The sequence below is a fragment of the Bubalus kerabau genome, chromosome 17 (genome assembly GCF_029407905.1).
Source record: "Bubalus kerabau isolate K-KA32 ecotype Philippines breed swamp buffalo chromosome 17, PCC_UOA_SB_1v2, whole genome shotgun sequence".
In the NCBI taxonomy this organism is placed as follows: Eukaryota; Metazoa; Chordata; class Mammalia; order Artiodactyla; family Bovidae; genus Bubalus; species Bubalus kerabau.
Genome location: NC_073640.1, coordinates 58,324,329 through 58,337,585, shown reverse-complemented (window position 1 = coordinate 58,337,585; position 13,257 = coordinate 58,324,329). Strand labels below are relative to the sequence as shown.

The 13,257-nt window shown below is 48.9% G+C and overlaps 2 protein-coding genes across 5 annotated transcripts; one reads left to right on the top strand and one right to left on the bottom strand.

Moving 5' to 3' along the window:
- Nucleotides 1–1,680: 1,680 nt before the first annotated feature.
- Nucleotides 1,681–2,610, top strand: LOC129630799 (vomeronasal type-1 receptor 2-like). The gene has a single exon (XM_055551287.1). The coding sequence runs from the start codon at nucleotides 1,681–1,683 to the stop codon at nucleotides 2,608–2,610; it is 930 nt and encodes a 309-aa protein (XP_055407262.1).
- A 1,275-nt stretch (nucleotides 2,611–3,885) lies between these two features.
- On the bottom strand, nucleotides 3,886–12,906 carry LOC129630795 (zinc finger protein 501-like). Of its 4 annotated transcripts, none has more exons than XM_055551280.1 (5): nucleotides 12,832–12,904; nucleotides 9,084–9,201; nucleotides 8,382–8,596; nucleotides 6,889–7,287; nucleotides 3,886–5,925 (listed from the first exon to the last, which is right to left on the bottom strand). In XM_055551280.1, the coding sequence occupies exons 3-5, from the start codon at nucleotides 8,490–8,492 to the stop codon at nucleotides 5,224–5,226; spliced, it is 1,212 nt and encodes a 403-aa protein (XP_055407255.1). In that variant the 5' UTR covers nucleotides 8,493–8,596; nucleotides 9,084–9,201; nucleotides 12,832–12,904; the 3' UTR covers nucleotides 3,886–5,223. The 4 variants fall into 4 exon arrangements, with proteins under 4 accessions (XP_055407255.1, XP_055407257.1, XP_055407256.1 ...); XM_055551282.1 differs by having other exon boundaries at nucleotides 8,382–8,572; XM_055551281.1 differs by lacking the exon at nucleotides 9,084–9,201 and having other exon boundaries at nucleotides 12,832–12,906.
- Between the last annotated feature and the right edge of the window lie 351 nt (nucleotides 12,907–13,257).

The window sequence follows — 13,257 nt, the reverse complement described above, 5'->3', positions numbered from 1 at the left end:
TTTATGGATAATGCCATTTATCTCAAATTATTTTACATCATTTTCAATTAAAATGCTTTAATCACATGTAGACAGATATACACCATTGTTTTCTCTTAGAGGTTTTCCATATTTGTAATTGCACATCAACTCCTAGATTTAACAGATTTTATGCTATATTAATAAGACTTTAAATTGCACTTAAAAACTATTTTTATGTTGGCACATAGAAATCCAAAAAAAATTTTTTTCCTGGCTTTGCTTTCAGTAATCCTGAACATCACTCTTAAATAGTCCAATAATTCAATAATAACCAATAATATTGGTTTCCTTCTTTAAATTTATATATTGTCAATGACAAAAAGTCTTCCTTCTTCACTTTCTTTCTTTACAGCAAAGGCCATGAAATCTGAAAAAATGAGGAATAGAAGGAGTGAGAGAAAATATTTTTACTTAGTGCCAATCTCAAATGTAAAGCTTTTCATATGTAGCCTGAATTAGGAGCCTTGTCATTGTTGATGCTTTTGTCAGGGTAAGATTATTCCTTTCCATTGTTAATACCTAAATATTTCTATCATAAATGTATGTTGAATATCTTAAATTTTATCATATGATCTTCTGCATATATTAAAATGATCATCTACTTTTGTTCTTTTAGCCTACTAGTTTGGGTAATCATGCAGATGAAGTTTCAACTGTTCAGCTTATCTTTATGTTCAGCTAAACCTTTGATTAAGTGCTTGATGTTTTAATGCACTGTAAACATAATTTTACAGTTATTCTGTAACTTTTTTTTAAAGTTTTTGCTTATGTAATAGAGTTGGCATTGTCTTTTTCATACTTTGTTATTTTTTTGCTTCCAAAGTTATGTTAAGCCCATAATATGATTGATGGAATATTCTGTTATTCTCCCATTAGCAGTGGTTCATAGATGTTATTTATATCTGCTGTGTTTGGCACACTTCAACATCGAAACATTCTTTGGTATATCTTCTGGATGAATTTTTCCTACTGCTCAGTGTTATCATGAGGAACTTTATATACTTATGTCTTTCTATTATGTCAATATATTTGGGGGGGTAAGTTAAAGTCTTCTGGAGTTTTGTCCCCCAGTCTCCTAAATTTCCAAATTTACTGGCATAGATAATGGTGTCGTTGTTGTTCCGTTGCTAAGTCACGTTGGACTCTTTGAGACCTCCTGGACTGCAGCACGCCAGGCTCCCCTGTCCTTCACCATCTCCCAGAGCTTGCTCAAACTCATGTCCACTGAGTCCGTGATGCCTTCCAACCATCTCTTCCTCTGTCACCCTCTTCTCCTTTGGCTTTCAATCTCTCTCAGCATCAGGGTCTTTTCCAGTGAGTTGGCTCGATGATTGTAGTATCATGTTATTTTTCTAATATTTGTCAACTTCTCCGTCCTAGCAACATTTTTTAATTCTAATATTATTTGTGAATTCTCCCTTTTTTAGAAACCTAATGCTATATCAGAGATTCTCAAGAATTCCTGGAATTGAGGGTCTGGAAGTGGCACGTCTTGGCCTGAAATACAGAAGAGTTAAACATTCCTACCCCTTACCTTGACACTGAACTGTCAATCCTTATACCCTTTCACAGCCTCCATTATGTATAACTTCACAATATAATTGATTTTATTTTAAACCTGGTTGACCCCATTATAGTGTATAAAACATCAGTCTCATAATGTTTCCAAGTGAAGTGATCTGGGGACTTTTCTTCATATTTCAAATTAGTATTGGGTTCATGGGGAACTCATTGCTTTTCATGCTTTGTGTGTGTATCTTCTTAGATAAAAATCACCTGAAAAAACCCATAGATTTGACCTGTATACATCTGACCGCGGTCAATGCTTTGACCATCTTGTTCAAGTTGATACCAGACATTGTGTCATCCTTCGGAGTAAAACATTTTCTGGATGATGTTGGCTGTAAGGCCACTTTGTACATATATAGAGTTACCCGGGGTCTTTCCATCTGTACCACTGCTCTCCTGAGTGGGTACCAAGCCATCACTATCAGTCCTGTTCATTCGAGGTGGGCGTGGCTTAGATCTAAACTCTCTACGTGCATTTACTCCTCTTTCCTTTTCTTCTGGATCACCAACATGCTCATCTATAGCTACATCATTGAAACTGTAGAAGCCAATCACAATGTCACGATTGTTGGTTTGGAGTATTCGACACTACACTGCCAAACGAATCAGTTGAGACAGAATCATTCGGTTGCATTTGGAAGTGTCGTAATAATTCGAGATCTCCTCTTTGTGATCCTCATGATGTGGTCCAGTCTCTACACCGTGAATCTCCTCTACAAACACCGCCAAAGGGCCCAGCACATTCACAGCCCCAGCCTCTCTCCCCAGTCATCTCCTGAAATCAAAGCCACCCACACTATTCTTTTGCTGGTAAGTTGCTTTGTTTTCTTCCATTGCTCAAACAACTTCATTGTCTTCTATTTGTTTCATAAACCTGAGAAAGATTCAAGACTGAAGAGAATTACTGGGATATTTTCATCCTGCTACCCAACCATCTGCCCTTTTGTGCTGCTGAAAAACAGTAAGATTACTTCCAAATTGACTTCTTCCCTCTCCAAGCTGAGAATCATCTTTTCTTGAAAGATATTCAATAGATGGTCTCATATCCACAACTTCCTGTGACAACCAAAGAGTCTCTATAATTTACAGAAGGAAAAAAAAAATGCTGTGTGGCTCTTGAACTCTGAAATGGGGCTGATATGAATTCAGACAAGTTTTCCATTAAAAAATACATACAGATTGGAAGTCTTATAATGAAAAAGAGCACATCAATATGAAATTAATAATTTCCATACTACTTGTTTACAATATTTTGAGTCAAAATGTGTTATACAATGTGATTAAAACTAACTTTATCTGCTTGATTTTGCTCTATTGAAAATGTGGCTACTAACTCACTCAACTAACTCTGGGAATTCAGTAAGTCCCCTACATACGAAATCTGCAGGCTGTGAACTCTCCAAGATGTGGATGTTGTTTGCAATCATGTCCAATCACATAAGTTAGTTCACATAGCTGGAGTACATTGTCTCCTCCACACATTCTCTGTAAGTGGTTGTGTTTTGCGTCCTTTACTGGACAGTACTACGTAGAGTTCTGTGGTACCGTACCTTTATTTCAAGCCAGATCTACAAGAGGATGACTTCATTGAACTCTCTGGTGTGCAACGAGGAGCTTACTAATGAAACTGATGAAGATCTGATGGAATCAGAAGCCCAGAGAAAGGACAACGAGAGACAAGAGGAAGAAGAACTCACTGAAGAACCGAAGAGATTCACGATGCAGGAAAGGGCAAGGGGATTTTCTTCATTCCAGGAGGCACTGTTCATGTTTTGAAGCACGGGACCTGAATGGAGAATGGTACAGGGAGGTTGCGGCAGCTGTTCAGAATGCAATCCAGTACTACCATGTCATCTATGAGGAGAAAAAAAAAAAAAAAAAAAAAAGAGCTACGAACCAGACATCACTGGATCGTTTCTTCACGGGAGTAGATAAAATGGAATCCAGCAAGGAACCAGAATCTGTGCCATCAACGTCAGGAGTGGGTGAATTTGTGGCTTGCCCTCTGTCTCCTATTGCTGACGACCCTTCGGCTCTGCCATTCCCCACCATGTCTCTCTCCTCCCGTTAGTGATTCTTCTGTCTTGTTCACTCGGTGCCAGCCCCTGTATGCCAGCTGCTGTACTCCACTACTGTACTTTTCGAGGTTCTCTAAGATTAAAAATGTTTTCTGTATTTTTAGTGTCTGGTTTCTATGTATTATTTGTGTGAAAAGTATTATAGATCTATTACGGCACAGTACTATACAGACAATTGCATTGTCGACTTAAAAAAAAAATAGTCACCACCTAAAAGTTGACATTTATGTTTTATTTGGTGGGAATTCTTAGGACTTCAAGCCTGGGAGGCAGCATCTCAAATGACCCTGAGAGAACTGCTCTGAGGAGGCAAGGGGATGACCCAGGTCAGACAGAGGTTTTGCAACAAAGGGCAGGTAGTCAGAACATCAAATGATTATTATTAATTAAGGAAAACCAGATATTCCAAGTGAAGGAATTCAGTGCTTTTTTATGCATGGGAAGACACAAGATGACCACATGACTTCATTACCACATTGATGTTTTAGTTATAAGGAAAGCCGAAACAGCCAAAGGGCCACCTAACAGGATACACCTGGGAGCAGCTGTGATTTGGTCAAAGTTATTACCATGCACATTTACACCACATAATACCAGTGTGTTGGGTTTCAATGTGTGTACTTTCTTCCCTGGAATGAGATTTATAAACTTTCCTCTTGGCTTTGAAAGGGGAAAAAAAAAAAAAGCTCTGTTAAAGGTCCTCTGCAAAGTCCTTCTCAAGAATATTAAGTGGCTCACATGGGCATGTACAACAATTCTTCAAATGTCACAGCCACTGCCCGGCACCCCTCATGCCTTCCGGCCTTAGACTTGCACTGTCCAGGATGGCAGCAACTAGACATGGGTGGCTATTTAAATGGAAATTGATTTAAATTCAGTGAGCTTAAATAGTCACTTTTGTTCTGGTGAACTCTGAATAAGATCTGTACCTGAGTTAACAGAATCTTATGAGAATCAATTTCCTGGTTATTGGGAGTATGCTGGGGCTTCCCTGGTGGCTCAGTGGTAAAAACAAAAAACAAAAACCCTGCCTGCCAGTGCAGGAGACGCAGGTTCAATCTCTGGGTCGGGGAGATCCCCTGGAGAAGAAAATGGAAACCCACTCAGTATTCTTGCCTGGGAAACCCTATGGACAAAGGAGCCTGGCGGGCTACAGTCCAGGGGGTCACAAAGAATCGGACAGGACTGAGCATGCACGAAGGCACATGGTGCCAGGAAGGCTAAGATGGTATCTATGGCAGGGAGCTGGGTGAAGGGTACATGGGAAAGCTCTGTGCTAATCTTTGCAACTTCTTGTGAGTCTAAAGGACTGCAAACTAAAAAGTTACACCCCTCCAAAAAAAATCACATCCACAGGGGCACTAACCAGGTTTCAAACGCTCAAAGGAACCACAGGGGCCTGGTCGCTAAGATACTGGACCACCTAGATGCACAGTGTTTCTGCAGAGATGCTATTGGACGGCGCTGTCCGAAACCCGGCGTCCACTGGACCGGGTTCCCTCCCATTCCAGCTCTGGAGCCCTCGTTGGCCTCCTCGCGGCCCCACACCCCACCCTCACCCATCCAGATGCACGCTGTGATGCTGCAGCAGGTTGCTGGGATGCGCAAAGCCCTTGCCACAGAGACCACACTTGTAGGGCGTGTCTCCCGTGTGCAGCCTCTCGTGGACTGCGCGGTAGTTCAGGTCCTTGAAGTGCCTGGGGCAGAAGCGACAGGCGTAGGGGCGCACGGGGCTGTGCACCCGGCGATGCTGCAGGAGCAGCGAGGGCCTGGAGAAGGCTTTGCCGCAGGCGTCGCAGGCGTAGGGCCGCTCGCCTGTGTGCGTGCGCCGGTGGATGGCAAGGTAGGATGATTGCTTGAAAGCCTTGCCGCACGTGGTGCACCGGTAGGGCCGCTCCCCCGAATGCACGCGGCGGTGAGAGGCCAGCGCGTTGGACTGCTTGAAGGCCTTGGCGCACAGCGGGCACACGAAGGGCCGATCGCCCGTGTGCACGCGCTCGTGCACCCGCAGGCTGTGACTGTGGGTGAAGCGCTTGCCGCACACCCCGCACGCGTGCGGCTTGTCCACGCAGTGCTGCCGCCGGTGGAGAAGCAGGGCCGGCCCTGCCGCGAAGGCCTTGCCGCAGTCCGGGCAGGGGAAGGGCCGCGAGGGAGCGTGCAGCGGCTCGTGGCGATGCAGCTCGTAGGGGGTCTTGAAGCGCTTCGGGCAGGACTGGCAGGGGAAGGGACGCTCGCCCGTGTGGATGCGGCGGTGCTCCTAGGGACAGGGAAAGCATAGGGAGTGAGGACACGCATCTCTGCACGACACTCCTCTCCAGACAGATTCACCCCTAGTCCTCGTAGGTCTCCGGGAAAGAGACTAGGTTAAAGTATACATTTGTTGTGGTTTAGTTGCTGATTCACGCCCGACTCTTTGGCGACCCCATGGACTGTAGCCCGCACGCTCCTCTGTCCATGGGATTTCCCAGGCAAGCATACTGGAGTGGGTTGCCATTCCCTTCTCCAGGGGCTCTTTCTTCCCAACCCAATTGAACTCCCGCCTCCTGTTTGGCAGGTGAATTCTTTACCACTGAGCCATCAGGGAAGCCCATGAAGGTACACATACCAATTGTTTAAGCATTTTTTAAAACTACAAATCAAACTATCAAATAAAATAAGTTCTTCCTTCTCCTTAACAAACAGACCTTCACCATGATCTAGAAGCCTAGGTTCGAATTCACAATTTTTAGAATCCTCAGAATTGCACACTAGAACTTGGTGGCCCAGGTCAGCTGGCAGGGGCTTCTCAGGCCTCAGGGGATATTGCACCCACAGATGGACAGCCCTGCCCAGATGCCCAAGCCTCCCTGCCTCCCTTCCAGGCTAGAGGGTTATGCCTGCTAGAGGGGGGCAAAGTGCACCTGGGGATGGTGGATCTGGAGACAGCCCTGGAAGCAGCCTTAGGGCTCCTTGGGCAAAGAATTTCAGGGTCCCTGGACTCAATGGACGTAAGTTTGAGCAAACTCCAGAAGATAGTGAAGGACGGGGAAGCCTGGCGTGCTGCACTCCATGGAGTCGCAGAGTCAGACGCGACTGAGCAGCTGAACAACATCTGGTTCAACGCCCCGCCCCGCCCCTTTCTACAGGCCCCGCCCATCTCTGGACACCCCACCCATCCCCGTTCAGCCCTACCCCTTTTCTGCAGGCCCCGCCTCCTTTGGCCCCGCCCCGCGGACCGCACCTGTAGGTTGCTGGCTCGCTTGAAGCGCTTGCCGCAGGCGTCGCAGCCGTGCGGCCGCTCGTCGCTGTGCACCAGCCGGTGACTCTTGCAGTCCGAGTGGCGTTTAAAGGCGGCCGCGCACAGGCCACAGCGGAAGGGCCGCGCGGCTGTGTGCACCACCTCGTGGCTCAGCAGCTCCCACGCGCGCTTGAAGGCCTTCCCGCAGGCGGCGCAGCTGAATCGCCTGGGCCGCGCCAGTCCCTCCCAGCCCTCAGAGCCGGCGCGGAGCAAGCCTGGCCCCCTCTTCTCGGAGCGCTCCTCCACGGAACCGTCGGGCACCAGGCGCGCGGTCGAGTACGCCCCGTGCTCGTCAATGAGCTGCACCAGGGTGCCCGACTCCGCCTCGGCTCCTCCGGGCGCCTGGGAGAGGTGGAGAGAGGGCACAGTCCTAGGGTTATCCGCCCCCTCTCCCCCGATTCCACAGCTGCCTAGGCATGACCGTGGCTTGAAACTGCAACTGTCTGATCTGCAAAATGGGCAGATAACGGGACCTCCCTCCTGGAGCGGCGGCGATGTGGATCAAATGGGTTATGATTGAAGTCCTGTCCCTTCACTCCACGCCTGGCCCTTCTGATGCCTTCATCTGAGGAAAAGGCAGCTTCTTCCCTTCCAAATGCTCGGGGCAAAAACCTGCTACCTCTTTCTCACACACCTTCATCTAATCCCTTATTAAGCCTGTTGGCGCCAATTTGAAAATACATCCAGAATAGGACCACATCTCATCACCTCCACAGACAGCACCCTCTTATGAGCCCAATCATCTCTTGCCCGTGCAGCGTGCTCAGTCGTGTCCGACTCTTTGTGACCCTATGGACCGTAGCCCGCCAGGCTTCTCTGTCCATGGGATTCTCCTGGCAAGAATACTGGAGTGGGTTGCCGTGCCATCCTCCAAGGGATCTTCCCAACCCAGGGATCGAACTCGCGTCTCTTATGTCTTCTGCACTTACAGGCGGGTTCTTTACCGCTGGTGCCACCTGGGAAGCCCCATCTCTTGCCCGGGTTACTGCAATTGTCTGCTCTCTCGGTTCCCTGCCTCAAACCCCAATCCCCAGGTCTGTTCCCCACGCGGCCGCCAGAGGGCGCCTGTTAACACCTACGTGAGCTCACGTTGGTTCTCCGCTCAGTGCCCTGAAGAACCCGAGTCCTCACCAAGACCCAGGAGGCCCTGCACTACCCGCCTGCGTTCCCCCTTTGACCTCATCTCTCGCTGTCTCCCCTAGGCCCACCAGGCTCTGGCCACACCCAAAGCCTCCTCAAGGGAGTTGGTGCCTGGAATCCTTTTCCCCTCCCTCACCTTGATCGGGTCTTTGGTCAAATGTCACTTCTCCCCGAGACTTTTCCTTCTCATCAAGCCCGGAGGTGATAGACCTGGGGATCAAACTCATAGCTGCTTGAACCTCTATGCAGACTGAGACCCAGCCCCTGGGGTGGGGGGGTGGGGGGTGGGGTCTCACCTCTTCTTCTGTGTCCTCAGCATCCTCAGGGTGTGTCATCAGGTGAGATGGATCAAACCCCAGACAGTCTGGGGGTTCTCCGGGATCCACTTCTCCATCTCCCGGCTTCATGAAGTGGAGTCTGTCCCTGATCAGCTCTTGGGCTCTGGATGCTGAAGGGAGGGTGAGGCAGGGCTGCTACAGGTCAACTCCTAGTGGTGAGGAGGCAAAGGGGGCTGAGGAAGAAAGAAGGGAGGTGACAGGCAGGGTTTTCTCCACGCCGCTGGTGTTGAAAGGGAGAACTCCTCAGAGTTCTCATCTGCCCTGGGCGGGGGTTGGGGGGGGAAGGGGGGGGTTGGCAAGGAAGGCCTTTTCTCTCCAAGACCCTCCTCGGAACAATGGCAGACATTCCCATGGCCTCCGCCACCAGCTACACACTGTACTCTCCCTCGCCACAGCCCTGAAACCGGTGTCCTCGCCCAGCCTAGCTCCCGGGCCTCCCTGCCTCCAGTCTCTCCTCTCCAGTCCATCTCGCACACGGCCCCAGGCAGGTCTTTCTACACCCAGAGCTGATCTTGCCTGTCTCCGGCTCCCAACCCGCCCATGGCTCCGCAGTACCGTGGGACGGCGTCAGGCCCCTCAGCCTGGCCGTCCAGGCCCCTCTGATATGTCCCCCGCATCCTCTCCAGCATCACTCTCGATATGTTTGCCCGCGGACCTTACATTCCAACTGGCAGACCCTCCTTCTGCAAGTAAGTCCTTGACTCTTCCGTCAATGGGGCGTTTGCACCTGTTGTTCACCCACATCTCGGAGCCTCTGTTCTCTGTCAGAATTCAACTCCTGCCTCAAAGCATAATTCAAACCTGTTACCTGCACATCCATTCACCCTGACCCTCCCCATTCATACACGCAGAGATCACTCCCAAACATTGCCCAAATTTCTCCAAACAATGGTCTCTCCCAACCATTCATCCCCCTAATTCTGACACACAATGAACTCGCCCACCCCAACTCCCACCTTCGCACCCAATAAACTCGCCCACCCAGAGGCCCCGCCTGCTTTTTTTGACAAAGGTCTTCCAGGCCCCGCCCCCTTGACACAGTCTCCTGAAGGCCTCCCCGCTCCTCCTCCGTATGGACCCCCTTTCCCCCCTCCCCCCATTTTTTCTTGACCTGGGAGACAAGGGTCTCGTCTGTTGAATGGTCCCTGTCTACTACCCCACCCCTCTGCTGGAAACTTGGTATGTCCTGGAGTGGTGGAAGAGAACGGGAATCGGGCGAGACCATTACCCGAGCGGGGAGGGGTGCGAAGTATAAAGGGAGTCCCTTCAACTAGGACTGAGCGGACCTCTGGCTCCCCCAGTGCCTTTCAGATTCGACCCGTATCTTCCCAAACTTCGTCGGCTCACCTTTCGGTTCAGATATATTGCGGATTCACAGGAGTCTGCATCCACAATAGGAATGGAGGCAGCGGCCCCTCCCCCACCCGAATGCGCATGCGCAGTGCATTTCGGGTACAGTGGCTGGTTTTTATCTGGAGGTTAACAAGGGGTTTTTCTCTTCCTCAGTAACTTCACTGCTGCTAAGTCACTTCAGTCGTGTCCGACTCTGTGCGACCCCATAGACGGCAGCCCACCCGGCTCTGCCGTCCCTGGGATTCTCCAGTCAAGAACACTGGAGTGGGTTGCCATTTCCTTCTCCATTGCGTGAAAGGGAAGTCGCTCAGTCGCGTCCGACTCGTAGCGACCCCACGGACTGCAGCCTACCAGGCTCCTCCATCCATGGGATTTTCTAGGCAAGAGTACTGGAGTGGCTTGCCATTGCCTTCTCCGAGTAACTTCACTAATCTCCACTTAACATCAAACCACTGCTTCAGTCTCTCAAAAAGAAACGGGGAGGGCAGATATATAGTAATAACCAATTACTGACGTGCTTAACATCCGCTAAATATAAGCACAGCATTCTCATTTTTCAAAACAGCCTTGGTGCATTACTCTTAGCCCCATTTTCCACATGAAGAAACTGAGGCTCAAATAGAAGGAGCCTCAACAAATGCGTGACAGCCGTATTGGTGGCCTGCTGTGTATGACTCCATTCAGACATTCTTTGCTAAAATGAGAGTCATTGAAAGTGCAGGGGTGGAGGTTGAGCAGGGAACTACCCTCCTCTCTGCTGTGTGTCCTTAGGAAAGTCACTGAACCTCTATGATTTAATTTCCCCAGCTGGAAAGCCATCACGATAGCCACCTCCTTGAGTGTTTGGGGTGATCTTGTAGGTAAACCACCTGGCACAATGAGGGCTGATTAAATATTGGCATGGGGGCAGGCACAGGATTTTGATGAGGGAAGAAGGCCAACTGTGAAGAGAGGTCTGTACTATCTACACAGAGAAGAGTTACTGCTACCCTTTCTTTACTACAAAGAACACAGGCCCACAGCCTCAAATGGCCTTCTTCAGCAGACTGGGTTTCAAACCATGTTTTTGGAACCCTAGGGTTCTTCCCAGGTTCATGAGACCAAGCTTGGGGGTGCAGCAAGGGGGCAGGACCCTGTGTATACCAACTCCTGCTTTAACTTCAGTGATAATTTTGATGATGACAGGCAGTCTTCCAAACATATTGCATGTATTATTCCTTAGTTATTCTTCAAACTTATCAGATGGATACTACTATTATTTCCATTTTACAGATGAGGAGATTGAGGCACTGGGCATTTAATAATCCTGCAAATAGCAATGAGTTCCACAGAACATCCCAAGTCCTACTCTACTACCCCCAGTTTGTTTGCTTTGTTCATACATTTTCTTTTAAAAGTTTTTTATTTTTACTTTTCAATTGGAGCACACATTCGTTTTCTAATGTAACACTTATGTCCCAATTCCTTAACACTTGAATTCCTGGTATCAGTTCCTCTTCTATGTCCTCCAACTCTATTATGACTCTAACACTCCTAATCTCCCCTGTAATACCACAGCTCTCAAATTCTGAATCGCCTCCATTCGTTTAATCAACAAAATTTATGGAGTGTCCCCTCTGTGCAGGCACTCTTCTGGGCACTGGAATTTTTCATGGTAAATAGCACAAGACCTCCCCCTAGTGGGGAAGATGAGCAATTAAAAGATAAATGCTGCTGCTGCTAAGTCGCTTCAGTCGTGTCCGACTCTGTGCGACCCCAGAGACGGCAACAATATACTTTTTTAGATTCTGATAAAGCTTCTGTAAGAAATAATACAGGGAGATAGGATAGTTGCTGGTGGTAGGAAGAGGGTGGTGGGCTACTTTAAATAGGGCTGTCCAGGGCATCCTCTCCTGGGAGGCCTAAAAGGCAAAGAGTTGGATGAGCAATCCAGGAAAGGGACTGGAAGGGGCAAACAATGAATTAAGCTGGTTCTGTTTTTGCAAAGGGATGGAGCCCGCTGTAGGTGAGGCAGGATGGCAAGTGATAAGAGATATGTCCGGACAGTTAGGAGTCAGGAAACTCCAGTTCCCTTTAACATCCCAATTCACCCTGTATATCAGCGCCGGCCAACAGAACTTTCTTTGATAATGGAAATGTTCTACATTATCAGTGTCCAAAACAGTATTTGCAATGGAGTGAGCGTGGCTGAAGAACTGAATTTTTAATTATATTTCACTGTAAGTTAGCCACATGCGGGTACCTGCTACGATATTGGACAACATAGCTGTACAGTGTGAGCCGCTCAGTCATGTCGAACTCTTGTGATCCCATGGACTGTCGCCTGCCAGGTTCCTCTGTCCATGGAATTCTCCAGGCAAGAATACTGGAGTGGGTTGTCATTTCCTTCTCCAGGGGATCTTCCCGACCCGGGAAGGGGATCCAACCCGGGTCTCCTGCATTGCAGGCAGATTCTTCACCGTTTGAGCCACCAGTGAAGCCCATACAACTTCTGATTACACCTCAACATCAAACTCTTCCTGTAACTCCCCCGCCCCCAACCCCAAACATTCCAGTGCTCCCTACAAGCCTCCACTCGTCTCTATAAGAATCCTGTAACAACCGCACAAACAACCCTATTCTCGTTCTGGTTCTTTTTACATATGAATTCGCTAAAACAGTCCCACTCCCCTAGTATCTCATAACGTCCCCAATTTCACACCCGATTCCCCATCACACCCTCCGTTCCTCCGAGCATCTCAGTTAGTTCCTCGGGCTGTTATTCTATTTTTTCCCATGACAACCCTTAAATCCCTTCATCTCACCCCCATTTTCGTCTGCCCCAGGGTTGCCATAGCAACGCCAGTTTCTGATCTCTCTCTACCCGCAGTCCCCCGTAGCAACCCTCCGCGCACCTAGCCAGGCTCATTACTATGGAAACCGGAGCAGTCTCCTCCACCCACCTCACGGTGAGATGTTCTGAGACCCAGACCCTTTAGACCCGAGAGAGCCAGAAGAAACTAGGGGGCCCCACAATGCTCAGCGAGCAAAAGTTTCCCCCCGCCCCCAACCTCACCCATTCTTCGGCTTCCATCCGACCCTGCGCCCGGCACCGCTCTAGTAAAACTCCGGCCGGCAGATTCTACTGCGCAGGCGCCAACGCTTAGCGGTCGGAGCTGGAGGCGCTCAGCTTGCCGGGAGTTGTAGTTTTCTGGCTGCTACAGCGGAGACACCGGTGGCCAATGGGTGAGCCGGATAAAAACAGTTACTGAAGATGAGAATCTTCTGGCAGGCTCCAATGTCACCATAGCAACAATGAGGCATGATGAAGCACTAGCCCTGCAAGCCAGGCTGCCATTTTTATTCTTTCATCTTTCTTGTTCAGTGCTCACTTTGCGCTGAACACTGTTCTAAGCACTGGAGATACAGTGGGAAACAAAATAGAGCTTATACTTTGACGGGGAAAGATGGACTATTAATAACAAGGAGGAACACATCGTTA